General features: G+C 50.9%; 1 protein-coding gene across 1 annotated transcript in view; it reads right to left on the bottom strand.

The window, feature by feature from the left end:
- The window catches only part of eif2ak3 (eukaryotic translation initiation factor 2-alpha kinase 3), a 101608-nt gene extending 77824 nt beyond the window's left edge, over nucleotides 1-23784 (bottom strand). Inside the window, 1 exon segment of the mRNA XM_065025976.1 lies at nucleotides 23127-23784. Coding sequence (XP_064882048.1) covers nucleotides 23127-23446 — 320 coding nt within the window. The 5' untranslated portion in view covers nucleotides 23447-23784.
- Between the last annotated feature and the right edge of the window lie 380 nt (nucleotides 23785-24164).

Genomic DNA, 24164 nt, shown 5'->3' on the forward strand with positions numbered 1-24164 from the left:
TGGGTTAACTGGTCTAGGAACAGTGGGTTAACTGGCCTAGGAACAGTGGGTTAACTGGTCTAGGAACAGTGGGTTAACTGGCCTAGGAACAGTGGGTTAACTGGTCTAGGAACAGTGGGTTAACTGGCCTAGGAACAGTGGGTTAACTGGCCTAGGAACAGTGGGTTAACTGGTCTAGGAACAGTGGGTTAACTGGCCTAGGAACAGTGGGTTAACTGGTCTAGGAACAGTGGGTTAACTGGCCTAGGAACAGTGGGTTAACTGGCCTAGGAACAGTGGGTTAACTGGTCTAGGAACAGTGGGTTAACTGGCCTAGGAAAGTGGGTTAACTGGTCTAGGAACAGTGGGTTAACTGGTCTAGGAACAGTGGGTTAACTGCCTGTTCAGGGGCAGAACGGGGATTTGATCTAGCAACCTTTTAGTTACTGGCCCAATGCTCTAACCACTAGGCTACCTGCCGATTAAACAGCACGATCATTACACAGGTGCACCTTGTGCTGGGGACAATAAAAGGCCACTCTAAAATGTGCGGTTTTGTCACACAACACAATGCCACAGATGTCTCAAGTTTTGAGGAAGTGTGCAATTGTCATGCTGACTGCAGGAATGTCCACCGGATCTGTTGCCAGAGAACATATTGTTCATTTCTCTACCATAAGCCACCTCCAAAGTTGTTTTAGATAATTTGGTAGAACGTCCAACCGGCCTCACAACCACAGACCACGTATAACTACGCCAGCCCAGAACCTCCACATCCGGCTTCTTGACCTGCGGGATCGAGAGAGGATAGGAGAGAACTCTCCTCTCCTGCCCTCTCTATCACTCTCCTCTCCTGCCCTCTCTATCACTCTCCTCTCCTGCCCTCTCTATCACTCTCCTCTCCTGCCCTCTCCTCCCCTGTCCTCTCTCCATCTCTCTCCTCCCCTGTCCTCTCTCCTCCCCTGTCCTCTCTCCATCTCTCTCCTCTCCTCCCCTGTCCTCTCTCCATCTCTCTCCTCCCCTGTCCTCTCCTCCCCTGTCCTGTCCTCTCTCCTCCCCTGTCCTCTCCTCCCCTGTCTGTCCTCTCTCCATCTCCTCTCCTCTCCTCTCCCTGTCCTCTCTCCATCACTCTCCTCTCCTGTCCTCTCTCCATCACTCTCCTCTCCTGTCCTCTCTCCATCACTCTCCTCTCCATCACTTTCCTCTCCTCTCCTCTCTCCATCACTCTCCTCTCCTGCCCTCTCTATCACTCTCCTCTCCTGCCCTCTCTATCTCTCTCCTCCCCTGTCCTCTCTCCATCTCTCTCCTCTCCTCCCCTGTCCTCTCTCCATCTCTCTCCTCCCCTGTCCTCTCCTCCCCTGTCCTGTCCTCTCTCCTCCCCTGTCCTCTCCTCCCCTGTCCTGTCCTCTCTCCATCTCTCTCCTCTCCTCTCTCCTCTCCTGTCCTCTCTCCATCACTCTCCTCTCCTGTCCTCTCTCCATCACTCTCCTCTCCATCACTCTCCTCTCCTCTCCTCTCTCTCTCCTCTCCTGTCCTCTCTCCATCACTCTCCTCTCCATCCTCTCTCCATCACTCTCCTCTCCCATCACTCTCCTCTCCTCTCTCCCATCACTCTCCTCTCCTGTCCTCTCTCCATCACTCTCCTCTCCTGTCCTCTCTCCATCACTCTCCTCTCCTGTCCTCTCTCCATCACTCTCCTCTCCATCACTCTCCTCTCCTCTCCATCACTCTCCTCTCCTGTCCTCTCTCCATCACTCTCCTCTCCATCACTCTCCTCTCCTCTCCTCTCCTCATCACTCTCCTCTCCTGTCCTCTCTCCATCACTCTCCTCTCTCCTCTCCTCTCTCCATCACTCTCCTCTCCTCTCTCCATCACTCTCCTCTCCTGTCCTCTCTCCATCACTCTCCTCTCCTGTCCTCTCTCCATCTCTCTCCTCTCCTCCCCTGTCCTCTCTCCATCACTCTCCTCTCCTGTCCTCTCTCCATCACTCTCCTCTCCTGTTCTCTCTCCATCACTCTCCTCTCCTGTCCTCTCTCCATCACTCTCCTCTCCTGTCCTCTCTCCATCACTCTCCTCTCCTGTCCTCTCTCCATCACTCTCCTCTCCTGTCCTCTCTCCATCACTCTCCTCTCGTGTCCTCTCTCCATCACTCTCCTCTCCTGTCCTCTCTCCATCACTCTCCTCTCCTGTCCTCTCTCCATCACTCTCCTCTCGTGTCCTCTCTCCATCACTCTCCTCTCGTGTCCTCTCTCCATCACTCTCCTCTCCTGTCCTCTCTCCATCACTCTCCTCTCCTCTCCTCTCTCCATCACTCTCCTCTCCTGTCCTCTCTCCACTACTCTCCTCTCCATCACTCTCATCTCTAGTCCTCTCTCCATCACTCTCCTCCCCTGTCCTCTCTCCATCACTCTCCTCTCCTGTCCTCTCTCCATCACTCTCATCTCCTGTCCTCTCTCCATCACTCTCCTCTCCTGTCCTCTCTCCATCACTCTCCTCTCCATCACTCTCCTCTCCTGTCCTCTCTCCATCACTCTCCTCTCCTGTCCTCTCTCCATCTCTCTCCTCCCCTGTCCTCTCTCCTCTCTCCATCACTCTCCTCTCCTCTCTCCATCACTCTCCTCTCCTGTCCTCTCTCCACTACTCTCCTCTCCATCACTCTCCTCTCCTGTCCTCTCTCCATCACTCTCCTCTCTCCATCACTCTCCTCTCCTGTCCTCTCTCCATCTCTCTCATCTCCTGTCCTCTCTCCATCACTCTCCTCCCCTGTCCTCTCTCCATCACTCTCCTCTTCATCACTCTCCTCTCCTGTCCTCTCTCCATCACTCTCCTCTCTCCATCACTCTCCTCTCCTGTCCTCTCTCCATCTCTCTCATCTCCTGTCCTCTCTCCATCACTCTCCTCCCCTGTCCTCTCTCCATCACTCTCCTCTCCTGTCCTCTCTCCATCACTCTCCTCTCCATCACTCTCCTCTCCTGTCCTCTCTCCATCACTCCCTCTCCTGTCCTCTCTCCATCTCTCTCCTCTCCCATGTCCCTCTCTCCATCACTCTCCTCTCCTGTCCTCTCTCCATCACTCTCCTCTCCTGTCCTCTCTCCATCTCTCTCTCCTCCTCTCTCCATCACTCTCCTCTCCTGTCCTCTCTCCCATCACTCTCCTCTCTGTCCTCTCTCCATCACTCTCCTCTCCTGTCCTCTCTCCATCACTCTCCTCTCCTGTCCTCTCTCCATCACTCTCCTCTCCTGTCCTCTCTCCATCTCTCTCCTCTCCATCCTCTCTCCATCCTGTCCTCTCTCCATCCTCTCTCCATCACTCTCCTCTCCTGTCCTCTCTCCATCACTCTCCTCTCCTGTCCTCTCTCCATCTCCCTCTCCTGTCCTCTCTCCATCACTCTCCTCTCCTGTCCTCTCTCCATCACTCTCCTCTCCTGTCCTCTCTCCATCTCTCCTCTCCTCTCCATCCATCTCTCTCCTCTCCTGTCCTCTCTCCATCACTCTCCTCCTGTCCTCTCTCCATCACTCTCCTCTCCTGTCTGTCCTCTCTCCATCACTCTCCTCTCCTGTCCTCTCTCCATCACTCTCATCTCCTGTCCTCTCTCCATCACTCTCCTCTCCTGTCCTCTCTCCATCACTCTCCTCTCCTGTCCTCTCTCCATCACTCTCCTCTCCTGTCCTCTCTCCATCACTCTCCTCCCTGTCCTCTCTCTCTCCCATCACTCTCCTCTCCTGTCCTCTCTCCATCACTCTCCTCTCCTGTCCTCTCTCCATCACTCTCCTCTCCTGTCCTCTCTCCATCACTCTCCTCTCCTGTCCTCTCTCCATCACTCTCCTCTCCTGTCCTCTCTCCATCACTCTCCTCTCCTCTCTCTCCATCACTCTCCTCTCCTGTCCTCTCTCCATCACTCTCCTCCCTGTCCTCTCTCCATCCTCTCATCTCTGTCTCTCTCCATCCTCTCCTCTCCATCACTCTCCTCCCTGTCACTCTCTCCATCACTCTCTCTCCCTGTCCTCTCTCCATCACTCTCCTCCCTGTCCTCTCTCCATCACTCTCCTCTCCTGTCCTCTCTCCATCACTCTCCTCTCCTGTCCTCTCTCTCTCATCTCTCTCCATCTCTCTCCTCTCCTGTCCTCTCTCCATCTCTCTCCTCTCCTGTCCTCTCTCCCATCTCTCCTCTCCTGTCCTCTCTCCATCACTCTCCTCTCCTGTCCTCTCTCCATCACTCTCCTCCCTGTCCTGTCCTCTCTCCATCACTCTCCTCTCCTGTCCTCTCTCCATCACTCTCCTCTCCTGTCCTCTCTCCATCACTCTCCTCTCCTGTCCTCTCTCCATCACCTCTCTCCTCTCCTGTCCTCTCTCCATCACTCTCCTCCCTGTCCTCTCTCCATCTCTCTCTCCATCACTCTCCTCTCCTGTCCTCTCTGTCCTCTCTCTCCATCACTCTCCTCTCCTGTCCTCTCTCCATCACTCTCCTCCCTGTCCTCTCTCCATCACTCTCCTCTCCTGTCCTCTCTCCATCACTCTCCTCTCCTGTCCTCTCTCCATCACTCTCCTCTCCTGTCCTCTCTCCATCTCTCTCCTCCCCTGTCCTCTCTCCATCCTCTCCTCCCCTGTCCTCTCTCCATCACTCTCCTCCCTGTCCTCTCTCCATCACTCTCCTCCCTGTCCTCTCTCCATCACTCTCATCTCCTGTCCTCTCTCCATCACTCTCCTCTCCTGTCCTCTCTCCATCACTCTCCTCTCCTGTCCTCTCTCCATCACTCTCCTCTCCTGTCCTCTCTCCATCTCTCCCCTGTCCTCTCCTCTCTCCATCACTCTCCTCCCTGTCCTCTCTCCATCACTCTCCTCTCCCTGTCCTCTCTCCATCACTCTCCTCCCCTGTCCTCTCTCCATCACTCTCCTCTCCTGTCCTCTCTCCATCACTCTCCTCTCCTGTCCTCTCTCCATCACTCTCCTCTCCTGTCCTCTCCCATCACTCTCCTCCCTGTCCTCTCTCCATCACTCTCCTCCCCTGTCCTCTCTCCATCACTCTCCTCTCCTGTCCTCTCTCCATCACTCTCCTCCCTGTCCTCTCTCCATCACTCTCCTCCCATGTCCTCTCTCCATCACTCTCATCTCCTGTCCTCTCTCCATCACTCTCCTCTCCTGTCCTCTCTCCATCACTCTCCTCTCCTGTCCTCTCTCCATCACTCTCCTCTCCTGTCCTCTCTCCATCTCTCTCCTCTCCTGTCCTCTCTCCATCTCTCTCCTCCCCTGTCCTCTCTCCATCACTCTCCTCTCCATCCCCCTGTCCTGTCTCTCTCCATCACTCTCCTCCCCTGTCCTCTCTCCATCACTCTCCTCTCCTGTCCTCTCTCCATCACTCTCCTCTCCTGTCCTCTCTCCATCACTCTCCTCTCCTGTCCTCTCTCCATCACTCTCCTCCCCTGTCCTCTCTCCATCACTCTCCTCCCCTGTCCTCTCTCCATCACTCTCCTCCCCTGTCCTCTCTCCATCACTCTCCTCTCCTGTCCTCTCTCCATCACTCTCATCTCCTGTCCTCTCTCCATCACTCTCATCTCCTGTCCTCTCTCCATCACTCTCCTCTCCTGTCCTCTCTCCATCACTCTCCTCTCCTGTCCTCTCTCCATCACTCTCCTCTCCTGTCCTCTCTCTCCATCTCTCTCCTCCCCTGTCCTCTCTCCTCTCTCCATCACTCTCCTCTCCTGTCCTCTCTCCATCACTCTCCTCTCCTGTCCTCTCTCCATCACTCTCCTCTCCTGTCCTCTCTCCATCACTCTCCTCTCCTGTCCTCTCTCCATCACTCTCCTCTCCTGTCCTCTCTCCATCACTCTCCTCTCCTGTCCTCTCTCCATCACTCTCCTCTCCTGTCCTCTCTCCATCACTCTCCTCTCCTGTCCTCTCTCCATCACTCTCCTCCCCTGTCCTCTCTCCATCACTCTCCTCCCCTGTCCTCTCTCCATCACTCTCCTCTCCTGTCCTCTCTCCATCACTCTCCTCTCCTGTCCTCTCTCCATCACTCTCCTCTCCTCTCTCCATCACTCTCCTCCCCTGTCCTCTCTCCATCACTCTCCTCCCCTGTCCTCTCTCCATCACTCTCATCTCCTGTCCTCTCTCCATCACTCTCCTCTCCATCACTCTCCTCTCCTGTCCTCTCTCCATCACTCATCTCCTGTCCTCTCTCCATCACTCTCCTCTCCTGTCCTCTCTCCTCTCCTGTCCTCTCTCCATCACTCTCCTCTCCTGTCCTCTCTCCATCACTCTCCTCTCCTGTCCTCTCTCCATCACTCTCCTCTCCTGTCCTCTCTCCATCACTCTCCTCTCCTGTCCTCTCTCCATCTCTCTCATCTCCTGTCCTCTCTCCATCTCTCTCCTCCCCTGTCCTCTCTCCACTACTCTCCTCACGTGGTGAAATCCAAACTCTGTAGCACCATGCTCCAGCCCACTGATTTGTCAGTACCTGGTCTTGGTCTGTGGTGCTGATTGGTTGTTGCTAAGCAGTGAGGAGCGATGTACAGAACAACATGGCATCATGGTCCTAACGACGGTCTACCTCCCTCCCTCAGTTTCCCTCCCTCCCTCCGTTTCCCTCCTGCTGTCTACCTCCCTCCCTCCGTTTCCCTCCTGCTGTCTACCTCCCTCCCTCCGTTTCCCTCCTGCTGTCTACCTCCCTCCCTCAGTTTCCCTCCTGCTGTCTACCTCCCTCCCTCAGTTTCCCTCCTGCTGTACCTCCCTCCCTCCGTTTCCCTCCCTCCTGCTGTTTACCTCCCTCCCTCCGTTTCCCTCCTGCTGTCTACCTCCCTCCCTCCGTTTCCCTCCCTCCTGCTGTCTACCTCCCTCCCTCCGTTTCCCTCCCTCCTGCTGTCTACCTCCCTCCCTCCCTCGCCTACCCCACCTTTCCCCCTACCCCACCTTTCCCTCTACCCCACCCAATACTGCAGTGGTGCAGGATGGGTCCACAGCGACTAATATATTAATGAAATAATGTACTTCAACAGCAGAGTTTAATAACACCGTCACTGATCATGAATTATTCATCAGTCCAACCTGTTATAAGGATATTACTGGCACTAGTTCAACTGGAGTAGTCTGTTCCAGTAGAACCATCACACCCTAAAACAGACTGTTCCAGTAAAACTATCACACCCTAAAACAGACTGTTCCAGTAAAACCATCACACCCTAAAACAGACTGTTCCAGTAGGACCATCACACCCTAAAACAGACTGTTCCAGTAAAACCATCACACCCTAAAACAGACTGTTCCAGTAGGACCATCACACCCTAAAACAGACTGTTCCAGTAGGACCATCACACCCTAAAACAGACTGTTCCAGTAGGACCATCACACCCTAAAACAGACTGTTCCAGTAGGACCATCACACCCTAAAACAGACTGTTCCAGTAGGACCATCACACCCTAAAACAGACTGTTCCAGTAGAACTATCACACCCTAAAACAGACTGTTCCAGTAGGACCATCACACCCTAAAACAGACTGTTCCAGTAGAACTATCACACCCTAAAACAGACTGTTCCAGTAGGACCATCACACCTAAAACAGACTGTTCCAGTAGGACCATCACACCTAAAACAGACTGTTCCAGTAGGACCATCACCCTAAAACAGACTGTTCCAGTAGGACCATCACACCCTAAAACAGACTGTTCCAGGACCATCACACCCTAAAACAGACTGTTCCAGTAGGACCATCACACCCTAAAACAGACTGTTCCAGTAGGACCATCACACCCTAAAACAGTCTGTTCCAGTAGAACCATCACACCCTAAAACAGACTGTTCCAGTAAAACTATCACACCCTAAAACAGACTGTTCCAGTAGGACCATCACACCCTAAAACAGACTGTTCCAGTAGGACCATCACACCCTAAAACAGACTGTTCCAGTAGGACCATCACACCCTAAAACAGACTGTTCCAGTAGAACCATCACACCCTAAAACAGACTGTTCCAGTAGGACCATCACACCCTAAAACAGACTGTTCCAGTAGAACTATCACACCCTAAAACAGACTGTTCCAGTAGGACCATCACACCCTAAAACAGACTGTTCCAGTAGAACTATCACACCCTAAAACAGACTGTTCCAGTAGAACCATCACACCCTAAAACAGACTGTTCCAGTAGAACTATCACACCCTAAAACAGACTGTTCCAGTAGCTCTGGATAAGAGCGTCTGCTAAATGACTTAAATGTAAATGTAAATGTAGAACTATCACACCCTAAAACAGACTACTGGAACAGTAGTATGATAGTTCTACTGGAGTAGTCTGTTTTAGGGTGTGATGGTCCTACTGGAACAGTCTGTTTTAGGGTGTGATGGTTCTACTGGAACAGTCTGTTTTAGGGTGTGATAGTTCTACTGGAACAGTCTGTTTTAGGGTGTGATGGTTCTACTGGAACAGTCTGTTTTAGGGTGTGATGGTTCTACTGGAACAGTCTGTTTTAGGGTGTGATAGTTCTACTGGAACAGTCTGTTTTAGGGTGTGATGGTCCTACTGGAACAGTCTGTTTTAGGGTGATGGTCCTACTGGAACAGTCTGTTTTAGGGTGTGATGGTCCTACTGGAACAGACTGTTTTAACAACACTGTTTTAGGGTGTGATGGTCCTACTGGAACAGTCTGTTTTAGGGTGTGATGGTCCTACTGGAACAGTCTGTTTTAGGGTGTGATGGTTCTACTGGAACAGTCTGTTTTAGGGTGTGATGGTTCTACTGGAACAGTCTGTTTTAGGGTGTGATGGTCCTACTGGAACAGTCTGTTTTAGGGTGTGATGGTCCTACTGGAACAGTCTGTTTTAGGGTGTGATGGTCCTACTGGAACAGTCTGTTTTAGGGTGTGATGGTTCTACTGGAACAGTCTGTTTTAGGGTGTGATGGTTCTACTGGAACAGTCTGTTTTAGGGTGTGATGGTCCTACTGGAACAGTCTGTTTTAGGGTGTGTTTTAGAACCATGTCAAGGACTGCTACTTCACGTGTTACAGTATAAACTTGACAACTAAACTACTGAAAACAACTATTCAATGACTATAGATGACAATTTAGTTACAACTTAAAACAATATTTTCTCCTCAGCTGAGTATGCTACTATTTCTTAAGAGAAGCCTCATCATAGTTGGGAGAGAGAAGACAGCGAGCCTCCTCGCGGAGGAGTTGGGAGAGAGAAGACAGCGAGCCTCCTCGCGGAGGAGTTGGGAGAGAGAAGACAGCGAGCCTCCTCGCGGAGGAGTTGGGAGAGAGAAGACAGCGGAGGAGTTGGGAGAGAGAAGACAGCCTCCTCACGGAGGAGTTGGGAGGAGTTGGGAGAGAGAAGACAGCGAGCCTCCTCGCGGAGGAGTTGGGAGAGAGAAGACAGCGAGCCTCCTCGTGGAGGAGTTGGGAGAGAGAAGACAGCGAGCCTCCTCACGGAGGAGTTGGGAGAGAGAAGACAGCGAGCCTCCTCGCGGAGGAGTTGGGAGAGAGAAGACAGCGAGCCACACATTTACTCAATGACAGGACCTTGATTTTGGTCAGAAGTTGTATTTATACACCAACAATCGTCCCGGATACAGAACAATTTCCCCGGATACAGAACAATTTCCCCGGTTACAGAACAATTTCCCCAGTTACAGAACAATTTCCCCAGTTACAGAACAATTTCCCCAGTTACAGAACAATTTCCCCAGTTACAGGACAATTTAGTGAGACAAAGAAAACAATGACATGAAATCTCCCCTCCTCAACTCCTTAGCCCTTCTGCTCCCAAACCTCCTTCCCACTCTTCTCCTCCCCATCTTCTCTTAAACCAACTCTCCCTCTCCTCTCAAACCTCCTCCCCTCTCTCCTCTCAAACCTCCTCCCCTCTCTCCTCTCAAACCTCCTCCCCTCTCTCCTCAACCCCCTTCACTTGCCTACTGTTCTTCCTCAACTCAAGCACTATCCCCGTCCTTCGACGTAATTGGCCAACAAGTTTCCCCAACTCAGACCGGCTGATTGGCTGTTGCTAAGCAGTAAGCTGTAGGAACCGGCCAGCTACTGGCAGCGGCTCAGAGTTCCTCTAAACCAACACCTCCTGACAGTCCTATGGAGCAGGGTCCTCCTACCACCACAGCTCTAAACCAACACCTCCTGACAGTCCTATGGAGCAGGGTCCTCCTACCACCACAGCTCTAAACCAACACCTCCTGACAGTCCTATGGAGCAGGGTCCTCCTACCACCACAGCTCTAAACCAACACCTCCTGACAGTCCTATGGAGCAGGGTCCTCCTACCACCACAGCTCTAAACCAACACCTCCTGACAGTCCTATGGAGCAGGGTCCTCCTACCACCACAGCTCTAAACCAACACCTCCTGGAGCAGGGTCCTCCTACCACCACAGCTCTAAACCAACACCTCCTGACAGTCCTATGGAGCAGGGTCCTCCTACCACCACAGCTCTAAACCAACACCTCCTGACAGTCCTATGGAGCAGGGTCCTCCTACCACCACAGCTCTAAAACAACACCTCCTGGAGCAGGGTCCTCCTACCACCACAGCTCTAAAACAGCTCAATGTTCAGATGTAAACAGCAAACTTTCAAAGTGGTTTTAACTTAACTATGGCAACACAGCCCAGTCTATGGCAACACAGCCCAGTCTATGACAACACAGCCCAGTCTATGGCAACACAGCCCAGTCTATGGCAACACAGCCCAGTCTATGGCAACACAGCCCAGTCTATGGCAACACAGCCCAGTCTATGGCAACACAGCCCAGTCTAAACCAACACAGCCCAGTCTATGGCAACACAGCCCAGTCTAAACCAACACCCCAGTCTATGGGCAACACAGCCCAGTCTATGGCAACACAGCCCAGTCTATGGCAACACAGCCCAGTCTAAACCAACACAGCCCAGTCTATGGCAACACAGCCCAGTCTATGGCAACACAGCCCAGTCTATGACAACACAGCCCAGTCTAAAACAACACAGCCCAGTCTATGGCAACACAGCCCAGTCTAAAACAACACAGCCCAGTCTATGGCAACACAGCCCAGTCTATGGCAACACAGCCCAGTCTATGGCAACACAGCCCAGTCTAAACAACCCCTTTAACTATGACAACCTACCAGCCCAGCTCTAAAACACAGCCCAGTCTGGCAAGGGTCACAGCCCAGTCTATGGCAACACAGCCCAGTCTATGGCAACACAGCCCAGTCTAAACACAGCCCAGTCTGTAACACAGCCCAGTCTATGGCAACACAGCCCAGTCTATGGCAACACAGCCCAGTCTATGGCAACACAGCCCAGTCTATGGCAACACAGCCCAGTCTATGACAACACAGCCCAGTCTATGGCAACACAGCCCAGTCTATGGCAACACAGCCCAGTCTATGGCAACACAGCCCAGTCTATGGCAACACAGCCCAGTCTATGGCAACACAGCCCAGTCTATGGCAACACAGCCCAGTCTAATCAACCCCTTTAACTATGACAACACAGCCCAGTCTATGGCAACACAGCCCAGTCTATGGCAACACAGCCCAGTCTATGGCAACACAGCCCAGTCTATGGCAACACAGCCCAGTCTATGGCAACACAGCCCAGTCTATGGCAACACAGCCCAGTCTATGACAACACAGCCCAGTCTATGGCAACACAGCCCAGTCTATGGCAACACAGCCCAGTCTATGGCAACACAGCCCAGTCTATGGCAACACAGCCCAGTCTAATCAACCCCCTTAACTATGACAACACAGCCCAGTCTATGGCAACACAGCCCAGTCTATGGCAACACAGCCCAGTCTATGGCAACACAGCCCAGTCTATGGCAACACAGCCCAGTCTATGGCAACACAGCCCAGTCTATGGCAACACAGCCCAGTCTATGGCCACACAGCCCAGTCTATGACAACACAGCCCAGTCTATGGCAACACAGCTATGGCCACACAGCCCAGTCTGTGGCAACACAGCCCAGTCTATGGCAACACAGCCCAGTCTATGGCAACACAGCCCAGTCTATGGCAACACAGCCCAGTCTATGGCAACACAGCCCAGTCTATGGCAACACAGCCCAGTCTATGGCAACACAGCCCAGTCTATGGCAACACAGCCCAGTCTATGGCAACACAGCCCAGTCTATGGCAACACAGCCCAGTCTATGGCAACACAGCCCAGTCTATGGCAACACAGCCCAGTCTATGGCAACACAGCCCAGTCTATGGCAACACAGCCCAGTCTATGGCAACACAGCCCAGTCTATGGCAACACAGCCCAGTCTATGGCAACACAGCCCAGTCTATGGCAACACAGCCCAGTCTGTGGCAACACAGCCCAGTCTATGGCAACACAGCCCAGTCTATGGCAACACAGCCCAGTCTATGGCAACACAGCCCAGTCTATGGCAACACAGCCCAGTCTATGGCAACACAGCCCAGTCTATGGCAACACAGCCCAGTCTATGGCAACACAGCCCAGTCTAATCAACACAGCCCAACTCTGGCAACACAGCCCAGTCTAGTCAACCCCCTTAACTATGGCAACACAGCCCAGTCTAGTGGCCCCCTTAACTATGGCACAGCCCAGTCTAGTCAACTCCCCAGTCTATGGCAACACAGCCCAGTCTAGTCAACCCCCTTAACTATGGCAACACAGCCCAGTCTAGTCAACCCCCAGTAACTATGGCAACACAGCCCAGTCCAGTCTAACTGGCAACACAGCCCAGTCTATGGCAACACAGCCCAGTCTAGTCAACCCCTTAACTATGGCAACACAGCCCAGTCTATGGCAACACAGCCCAGTCTATGGCAACACAGCCCAGTCTATGGCAACACAGCCCAGTCTATGGCAACACAGCCCAGTCTAGTCAACCCCCTTAACTAGGCAACACAGCCCAGTCTAGTCAACCCCAGTAACTATGGCAACACAGCCCAGTCTATGGCAACACAGCCCAGTCTATGGCAACACAGCCCAGTCTAGTCAACAACACAGCCCAGTCTAGTCAACCCCCAACTATGGCAACACAGCCCAGTCTATGGCAACACAGCCCAGTCTATGGCAACACAGCCCAGTCTAGTCAACACCCCAGTCTATGGCAACACAGTCTAGTCAACCCCTTAACTATGGCAACACAGCCCAGTCTAGTCAACCCCTTAACTATGGCAACACAGCCCAGTCTAGTCAACCCCTTAACTATGGCAACACAGCCCAGTCTAGTCAACCCCAGTAACTATGGCAACACAGCCCAGTCTAATCAACCCCTTAACTATGACAACACAGCCCAGTCTAGTCAACCCCCTTAACTATGACAACACAGCCCAGTCTATGGCAACACAGCCCAGTCTATGGCAACACAGCCCAGTCTATGGCAACACAGCCCAGTCTATGGCAACACAGCCCAGTCTAGTCAACCCCCTTAACTATGGCAACACAGCCCAGTCTAGTCAACCCCCTTAACTATGGCAACACAGCCCAGTCTATGGCAACACAGCCCAGTCTAGTCAACCCCCTTAACTATGGCAACACAGCCCAGTCTATGGCAACACAGCCCAGTCTATGGCAACACAGCCCAGTCTATGGCAACACAGCCCAGTCTATGGCAACACAGCCCAGTCTATGGCAACACAGCCCAGTCTAGTCAACCCCCTTAACTATGGCAACACAGCCCAGTCTAGTCAACCCCCTTAACTATGGCAACACAGCCCAGTCTATGGCAACACAGCCCAGTCTATGGCAACACAGCCCAGTCTAGTCAACCCCCTTAACTATGGCAACACAGCCCAGTCTAGTCAACCCCCTTAACTATGGCAACACAGCCCAGTCTATGGCAACACAGCCCAGTCTATGGCAACACAGCCCAGTCTAGTCAACCCCTTAACTATGGCAACACAGCCCAGTCTAGTCAACCCCCTTAACTATGGCAGTCTAGTCAACCCCCTTAACTATGGCAACACAGCCCAGTCTAGTCAACCCCTTAACTATGGCAACACAGCCCAGTCTAGTCAACCCCCTTAACTATGGCAACACAGCCCAGTCTAATCAACCCCCTTAACTATGACAACACAGCCCAGTCTAGTCAACCCCCTTAACTATGACAACACAGCCCAGTCTATGGCAACACAGCCCAGTCTATGGCAACACAGCCCAGTCTATGGCAACACAGCCCAGTCTATGGCAACACAGCCCAGTCTAGTCAACCCCCTTAACTATGGCAACACAGCCCAGTCTAGTCAACCCCCTTAACTATGGCAACACAGCCCAGTCTATGGCAACACAGCCCAGTCTATGGCAACACAGCCCAGTCTATGGCAACACAGCCCAGTCTATGGCAACACAGCCCAGTCTAACCCCCTGGCAACACAGCCCAGTCTAGTCAACCCCCTTAACTATGGCAACACAGCCCAGTCTATGGCAACACAGCCCAGTCTATGGCAACACAGCCCAGTCTAGTCAACCCCCTTAACTATGGCAACACAGCCCAGTCTAGTCAACCCCCTTAACTATGGCAACACAGCCCAGTCTATGGCAACACAGCCCAGTCTATGGCAACACAGCCCAGTCTAGTCAACCCCCTTAACTATGGCAACACAGCCCAGTCTAGTCAACCCCCTTAACTATGGCAACACAGCCCAGTCTAGTCAACCCCCTTAACTATGGCAACACAGCCCAGTCTAGTCAACCCCCTTAACTATGGCAACACAGCCCAGTCTAGTCAACCCCCTTAACTATGGCAACACAGCCCAGTCTAATCAACCCCCTTAACTATGACAACACAGCCCAGTCTAGTCAACCCCCTTAACTATGACAACACAGCCCAGTCTATGGCAACACAGCCCAGTCTATGGCAACACAGCCCAGTCTATGGCAACACAGCCCAGTCTATGGCAACACAGCCCAGTCTATGGCAACACAGCCCAGTCTAGTCAACCCCGTTAACTATGGCAACACAGCCCAGTCTAGTCAACCCCGTTAACTATGGCAACACAGCCCAGTGAGGTGACTTTCTTTTCTCAGTCTTCTGAGAACTGTAAGCTGCCCAGAAACTGCAGATCATAGTGAGATCGCCATAGAGGGCTGACGCTATTTATAGATCTGATAGACAGAACAGTGTAGGTCCCAAACGGCACTATACAGGGAATAGGGTCCTACTTAGGACAGCCGGTGAAAGAGACTTCAAGAGCAAAGAGATATCAGACAAAACAAATATTTAAAAGGAGAATTAAAAACACACGAGTCTCCCAGCCAGACTGATTCTGTCAGGACGTTTCTACAAAAGTGCCTTTTGAACGGTGTTGCTACCACAACGGTCTGTCCACGCGGTGTGTTTGACCTACAGCTGCCAGGTAGACCTACTATCAAGTCAAACTGCTTACACAGCCAGTCCAGTATGATTACACACCTTAGAATGTGGACTTGAGGTGTAATGAATCAGTACATTTAGGCTTATCTAGATTCACTGGTTTCATGCACCAACAAATCTTTTTGGGAGAGAGAGCGATGGTCCTCTTAATTAGAATGTGGATTTGTGAGGCCTCCCAAGTGGCGCAGCGCTCTAAGGCCCTGCATCTCAGTGCTAGAGGCGTCACTACAGAACCGGGTTCGATCCCAACTGTCACAACCGGCCGTGATCGGGAGTCCCATAGGACGGTGCACAGCGTCTACAGCATCTACAGTGGGTTCAGTCCACTCAGCGTCTACAGTGGGTTCAGTGGGTTCAGTCCACTCAGCATCTACAGTGGGTTCAGTCCGCTCAGCGTCTACAGTAGGTTCAGTGGGTTCAGTCCACTCAGCATCTACAGTAGGTGTGTAGCTTGTTGTTTACTCAACAGAGGGACTATTTATATTTATTAAGAGGGAGATGGGTAAAGTGTTTCAAGGGATTTTAGATCCAGTTGTTTATGGAACACCAAGACTTGTTGGTTTTAAAAGTGATTATCCATTGTGGAGAAGAAAGGTGCATCACAGAAAGCTGCCCCAGTGGAAACAGCTTACCCCACAAAGTGGTTCCTACTATTTGGAAACAGTAAAACTATTTAAACTATTTAGCCCTGTGGCATAAACAAGGACTGAAGCAATGATGTCACAGACATTATGTAGGCCTTGGTAGGCTATGGATAGACCTGACGGTGAGCAGACGGACAGACCTGACGGTGAGCAGACGGACAGCCGGACAGACCTGACGGTGAGCAGACGGACAGCCGGACAGACCTGACGGTGAGCAGACGGACAGACCTGACGGTGAGCAGACGGACAGACCTGACGGTGAGCAGACGGACAGACCTGACGGTGAGCAGACGGACAGACCTGACGGTGAGCAGACGGACAGACCTGACGGACAGACCTGACGGTGAGCAGACGGACAGACCTGACGGTGAGCAGACGGACAGCCGGACAGACCTGACGGTGAGCAGACGGACAGACCTGACGGTGAGCAGACGGACAGACCTGACAGTGAGCAGACGGACAGACCTGACGGTGAGCAGACGGACAGACCTGACGGACAGACCTGACGGTGAGCAGACGGACAGACCTGACGGTGAGCAGACTGACAGACCTGACGGATAGACCTGACGGTGAGCAGGCGGACAGACCTGACGGTGAGCAGGCGGACAGACCTGACGGTGAGCAGGCGGACAGACCTGACGGTGAGCAGGCGGACAGACCTGACGGTGAGCAGGCGGACAGACCTGACGGTGAGCAGGCGGACAGACCTGACGGTGAGCAGGCGGACAGACCTGACGGTGAGCAGGCGGACAGACCTGACGGTGAGCAGGCGGACAGACCTGACGGTGAGCAGACGGACAGACCTGACGGTGAGCAGAACGGACAGACCTGACGGTGAGCAGAACGGACAGACGGACAGACTGACAGACCTGACAGTGAGCAGAACGGACAGACTGACAGACCTGACGGTGAGCAGACGGACAGACTGACAGACCTGACGGTGAGCAGGCGGACAGACTGACAGACCTGACGGTGAGCAGGCGGACAGACTGACAGACCTGACGGTGAGCAGACGGACAGACTGACAGACCTGACGGTGAGCAGACGGACAGACTGACAGACCTGACGGTGAGCAGACGGACAGACTGACAGACCTGACGGTGAGCAGACGGACAGACCTGACGGTGAGCAGACGGACAGACTGACAGACCTGACGGTGAGCAGACGGACAGACTGACGGTGAGCAGACGGTGAGCCTGACGGACAGACTGACAGACCTGACGATGAGCAGACGGACAGACTGACAGACCTGACGGTGAGCAGACGGACAGACTGACAGACCTGACGGTGAGCAGACGGACAGACCTGACGGTGAGCACACGGACAGACCTGACGGTGAGCAGACCTGACGGTGAGCAGACGGACAGACCTGACGGTGAGCAGGCGGACAGACCTGACGGTGAGCAGACGGACAACTGTGTTCTTTAGGATAGACCTGACGGTGAGCAGGGGACAGATCAACTGTGTTCTTTACGGTGAGCAGATCAACTGTGTTCTTAGGTGATAGCCTGTGTTCTTTAGGGATAGCCTATCAACTGTGAGCAGACGGACAGACCTGAACTGTGTTTTTAGAGCATAGCCTATCAGACCTGTGTTTTTACGGTGAGCAGACGGACAGACCCTGAACTGTGTTTTTAGGCGGACAGACCTGACGGTGAGCAGGCGGTATAGACCTGACTGTGTTCTTTAGCAGGCGGACAGACCTGAGGGTGAGCAGATCAACTGTGTTTTTAGACCTGACGGTTTTTAGGAAGCCTATCAACTGTGTTCTTTAGGGTGTATAGCCTATCAACTGTGTTCTTTAGGGTGTATAGCCTATCAACTGTGTTCTTCAGGGTGTATAGCCTATCAACTGTGTTTTTAGGGTGTATAGCCTATCTACTGTGTTCTGTAGGGTGTATAGCCTATCAACTGTGTTCTGTAGGGTGTATAGCCTATCAACTGTGTTCTGTAGGGTGTATAGCCCATCAACTGTGTTCTGTAGGGTGTATAGCCCATCAACTGTGTTCTTAGGGTGTATAGCCTATCAACTGTGTTCTTTAGGGTGTGTAGCCTATCAACTGTGTTCTTTAGGGTGTGTAGCCTATCAACTGTGTTCTTTAGGGTGTATAGCCTATCAACTGTGTTCTTTAGGGTGTATAGCCTATCAACTGTGTTCTTTAGGGTGTATAGCCTATCAACTGTGTTCTTTAGGGTGTATAGCCTATCAACTGTGTTCTTTAGGGTGTATAGCCTATCAACTGTGTTCTTTAGGGTGTATAGCCTATCAACTGTGTTCTTTAGGGTGTATAGCCTATCAACTGTGTTCTTTAGGGTGTATAGCCTATCAACTGTGTTCTTTAGGGTGTATAGCCTATCAACTGTGTTCTTTAGGGTGTATAGCCTATCAACTGTGTTCTTTAGGGTGTATAGCCTATCAACTGTGTTCTTTAGGGTGTGTAGCCTATCAACTGTGTTCTTTAGGGTGTGTAGCCTATCAACTGTGTTCTTTAGGGTGTGTAGCCTATCAACTGTGTTCTTTAGGGTGTGTAGCCTATCAACTGTGTTCTTTAGGGTGTATAGCCTATCAACTGTGTTCTTTAGGGTGTATAGCCTATCTACTGTGTTCTTTAGGGTGTATAGCCTATCTACTGTGTTCTTTAGGGTGTATAGCCTATCTACTGTGTTCTTTAGGGTGTATAGCCTATCAACTGTGTTCTTTAGGGTGTATAGCCTATCAACTGTGTTCTTTAGGGTGTGTAGCCTATCAACTGTGTTCTTTAGGGTGTGTAGCCTATCTACTGTGTTCTTTAGGGTGTATAGCCTATCAACTGTGTTCTTTAGGGTGTATAGCCTATCTACTGTGTTCTTTAGGGTGTATAGCCTATCTACTGTGTTCTTTAGGGTGTATAGCCTATCAACTGTGTTCTTTAGGGTGTATAGCCTATCTACTGTGTTCTTTAGGGTGTATAGCCTATCTACTGTGTTCTTTAGGGTGTATAGCCTATCTACTGTGTTCTTTAGGGTGTATAGCCTATCTACTGTGTTCTTTTAGGGTGTATAGCCTATCTACTGTGTTCTTTAGGGTGTATAGCCTATCAACTGTGTTCTTTAGGGTGTATAGCCTATCAACTGTGTTCTTTAGGGTGTATAGCCTATCTACTGTGTTCTTTAGGGTGTATAGCCTATCTACTGTGTTCTTTAGGGTGTATAGCCTATCTACTGTGTTCTTTAGGGTGTATAGCCTATCAACTGTGTTCTTTAGGGTGTATAGCCTATCAACTGTGTTCTTTAGGGTGTATAGCCTATCTACTGTGTTCTTTAGGGTGTATAGCCTATCAACTGTGTTCTTTAGGGTGTATAGCCTATCAACTGTGTTCTTTAGGGTGTATAGCCTATCAACTGTGTTCTTTAGGGTGTATAGCCTATCTACTGTGTTCTTTAGGGTGTATAGCCAATCAACTGTGTTCTTTAGGGTGTATAGCCTATCAACTGTGTTCTTTAGGATGCACACAGATTTCTAGATGTTATCACAGGTGCAGTGAAATGCTTGTGTTTCCAACAGTGATAATAATACCTAGAAAACAATACAAAACAATGGGCACATAATCCCCAAATTAAAATATAATGTCAGAGTCCAGATTAGACACTGAGTGCACAAAACATTAGGAACACCTTCCTAATATTGAGGTTAAACCCCCTTTTGTCCTCAGAACAGCCTCAATTTGTCAGGACATGGACTCTACAAGGTGTCGAAAGCGTTCCACAGGGAAGCTGGCCCCATGTTGACTCCAATGCTTCCCGCAGTTTTGTCAAGTTGGCTGGATGTCCTTTGGGTGTGGACCATTCTTGATACACACAGGAAACTGTTGAGTGTGAAAAACCCAGCAGTGTTGCAGTTATTCACACACTCAAACCGGTGCTCCTGGCACCTACTACCAAAACCTGTTCAAAGGCACTTAAATATTCTGTCTTGCCCATTCACCCTCTGAATGGTACACAGACACAACCCATGTCTCAATTATCTCAAGGCTTAAAAGACCTTCTTAAACCAGTCTGCTCCCCTTCATCTACATGTCTCCTCCCCTTCATCTACACTGATTGATGTGGCTTTAACAAGTGACATCAATAAGGGATCATACAGTAGCTTTCACCTGGTCAGTCTGTCATGGAAAGAACAGGTGTTCCTAATGCATACACTCAGCATGTGATATCTATATATATATATATCTATCTACATATATCTATATACATATACATATACACATACATATACACACACACACATATACACATATATACACACATATACATATATACATATACACACACACATATACACACACACATATATATGCCAAGAGTGTTCTGATTGGCTCAAACAAATTAAGAAGGAAAGAAATTCCACATATTAACTTTTAACAAGGCACACCTGTTAATTGAAATGCATTCCAGGTGACTACCTCATGAAGCTGGTTTAGAGAATACCAAGAGTGTGCAAAACTGTCATCAAGGCAAAGGGTCACTACTTTGAAGAATCTCAAATATAAAATATATTTTGATTTGTTTAACACTTTTTTTGGTTACTACATGATTCCATAGTTTTGATGTCTTCACTATTATTCTACAATGTAGAAAACAGTCCAAATAAAGAACCGTGGAATGAGGAGGTAGGAGGTAGGAGGAGGGAGGAGGTGGGAGGAGGAGGGAGGGAGGTGGGAGGAGGAGGAGGTAGGAGGAGGTAAGAGGAGGTGGGAGGAGGGGGAGGAGGGAGAGGTAGGAGGAGGTGGGGAGGGAGGAGGGAGGAGGAGGTAGGAGGAGGTGGGAGGAGGGAGGAGGAGGTGGGAGGAGGTAGGAGGAGGTGGAGGGAGGAGGGTGGGAGGAGGGAGGAGGGAGGAGGAGGAGAGAGGGGTGGGAGGAGGTAGGAGGAGGTGGGAGGAGAGGAGGGAGGAGGGAGGGGGTAGGAGGAGGTAGGAGGTAGAGGGAGGAGGTGGGAGGAGGGAGGAGGGAGGAGGAGGAGGGAGGAGGTAGGAGGAGGTGGGAGGAGGTAGAGGGAGGAGGTGGGAGGAGGTAGGAGGAGGTGGAGGGAGGAGGTAGGAGGAGGTGGGAGGAGGTAGGAGGAGGTGGAGGGAGGAGGGGAGGGAGGAGGTAGGAGGTAGGAGGAGGTGGAGGGAGGAGGAGGGAGGAGGTAGGAGGTACCTTTTGATCAGTACTGTACTTCCCAAAAACATCTAAATAAAAACATCTATTATCTATGTATTGTTGTTTTTGACCAAATCCTCCTGCCATCATCTACATCCATATTTCAATGTTTTTTGGTTTCCTAAATACCGAACGTAAGGGCAGTATATGAGTTATTGCCCAGCGAAACTCCATATTTAGTGAGGAAAAGGTATTTTGACATAAAACTTTGACAGCTCTGCAAGTGTTATCTGATTTATTTCTCTAGGCAAGGAGGGAGGAGGTAAGAGGAGGTGGGAGGAGGTAGGAGGAGGGAGGAGGTAGGAGGAGGTGGGAGGAGGTAGGAGGAGGTGGGAGGAGGTAGGAGGAGGTGGAGGGAGGAGGTGGGAGGAGGGAGGAGGTAGGAGGAGGTGGGAGGAGGTAGGAGGAGGTGGGATTTGATTTATTTCTCTAGGCAAGTCAGTTAAGAACAAATTCTTAATTCACAATGACGACCTACCGCGGCCAAACCCTCCTCTAATATGTCCCCTAATGGGACAATGTATTGTAGCTAACTGTGTATAGATGAGATCTCATGATATCCTCTCCTCTGCCCAGATACTGGTTCAAGCTATACATTAACCAAAGAACAGTCCATTCTGGAAAGTGACTGTCGCTTCCCACTGGGCAGATATCAGTTCAATGTCTAGTTTGGATTTACATTTGGGTTGTGTTGTCAACTAACGTGCATTCAACAAAACATTTCACTGTGTCATTGGATTAAGGTTCAAAGTTGGGTTGAAAACTCCCGAGTGGCGCAGCGGTCTAAGGCACTGCGTTGCAGTGCATGAGGCATCACTACAGACCCGGGTTCGATCCCAGGCTGTGTCACATGATTGGGAGACCCAAGAAGCGGCGCACAATTGGCCCAGCGTCGTTTCAGGTTAAGGGAGGGTTTGGCCGGTCAGGATTTCCTTGTCCCATCGCACTCTAGCGACACGTGGCGGCCGGGCGCCGGCTAGCTGACTTCAGCCATCAGTTGGAGGGTGTTTCCTCCGACACATTGGTGCGGCTGGCTTCCGGGTTAAGTGTGTCAAGAAGCAGTGCAGCTTCCGGGTTAAGCGAGCAGTGTGTCAAGAAGCAGTGCGGCTTGGCAGGGTCGTGTTTCAGAGGAGGCATGGCTCTCGACCTTCGCCTCTCCCGAGTCCGTACGGGAGTTGCAGCGATGGGACAAGACTGTAACTACCAATTGGAAACCACGACATTGGGGAGAAAAAGGGGTAAACTTCTACACCTGCATTGCTTGCTGTTTGGTGTTTTAGGCTGGGTTTCTGTACAGCACTTTGAGATATCAGCTGATGTACGAAGGGCTATATAAATAAATTTGACTTGACTTGATTTGACTTGTAAACAATGTTTTGGGGTGAAAACAATACAGAATGCCCTTTTTGTAAATCCAATTAGTTTTCCACGTTGATTCAAAGTCCTCACATAGATTTGGAGGGGTTGAAATTACGTGGAAACCACCTGATTCAACCAGTTCTTGCCCAGTGGTTTGTCCGGGTGCCAGCCAGATACACTTTAATGATGGAAGAGGTTTGGAGAATAACGGAGCGTGTGACACTTTGGGTTTGATGACAGCTCTCGTTCTGTTGCTGCACTCAAGCAGAATCAGCAGATGCAAAGCAACAAATCGCTTCATTTTCAAATACATTTGCCACATAAACGTTATGAGTGACCACTATTAAGAGAACAATGTACCAAAGATTACTGAGAACGAGTTCGTAGCTATTACATCCAACAGAAACAAACTTGGGAGTAAAGAACTGTTTAGTTACATTGTTTGCGCACCAATTGTCTCCCCCTCCTCTCAAACTGGGAGCAGGCGACCATTGCAACAGAACAAGACAATAACTGTCTGAGTTGATGAACCACCTCGTTGGGAAATCATTGTGGTTTCAACAGTTTGCCAGTTGCAGTGGTCTCACCACAAACCGCTATAAGTTGTTAAGTACTAAACATGGGTTCTCACCGTTTCGGTCTGATGTTTCCGTCACTTTCTCCGTACGACTCCTCTCCGTTCCCGGTCGCCCCGCTCTCATCATCATGATCCTCCACGGTCACGTCTCCGATAACACCCGGAAGAGGACCGCCGATACTTTCCAAGCCCCGTTCCACCAACACCCCTTCGTTTCCATCTTCCCCGGCTCTGTGTGACCCCAGAGCGGCTGCGGTTTGAGGCTCTCTCCCGGAGGTAAAGCTTAGAGTTGGAGACGTCCCAGTCAGAGCCCTCAAAAACAACATGAGCACTAGGGATATGCTCACGTTCCCAAAGTGAAACTCCCTTTCCATTTGTAACAATGGCACATCAGTACATAGACTATTTACATGCCAAGCCCAGAGTAAAAGTAAAAATTAAAAAATAGCAGAGTAGGTTTTGTACAAGTAAATGTAGATAAGAGTTGTTCTTTCTTCGAAGTCATTTCCTTCGCTAGGTAAACAAACCACCGTTAAGGCACCATACTGTTATTCCCTTATACCTGACACAAGACTGGCCTTAGTAACGCTACTCCCTCCCCGTCTCCACACAGCAATAGGACAGACAAGTAGCAACTAAACAGAAAATGACAAGCATAGAAAGCCGATTGCACACCTGCACCATCAATCTGCACAAGTCGTGTACTAAGCAGAACCCGATTGCACGAAACCTTTGTCGCTCAAAAAAACATTTCCGTGGTCCGGACCGGCCCCCCCCCAAACACTGAACCTGATTGGACAAGCGCCTATCCGTCAAAAATCAAGGTAGAGTCTACGCATGCGCCGTCACGGCCAACACAAGGGAAAGCACCGGGTGACGTCAGAAGGTTTCTAGTGGCGCGTCCTCTGGTTAAAACATCATTGGTTAAAATAGTAATCGCTGGACCAATATAAATGCTCTGTGAAATCAGGAGAAAGATATTGGTTGGTTTACACGACCGCGAAAGATAGTGAGGTCCCCGAGTGGATATGTCCAGCTGTCAATCACCGTCGTTGCTACGGTGGCATTTAAATAGGCGGATTAGAAAGCAGC

The sequence above is a fragment of the Oncorhynchus nerka genome, linkage group LG12, assembly GCF_034236695.1.
Source record: "Oncorhynchus nerka isolate Pitt River linkage group LG12, Oner_Uvic_2.0, whole genome shotgun sequence".
NCBI classification, from domain to species: domain Eukaryota; kingdom Metazoa; phylum Chordata; class Actinopteri; order Salmoniformes; family Salmonidae; genus Oncorhynchus; species Oncorhynchus nerka.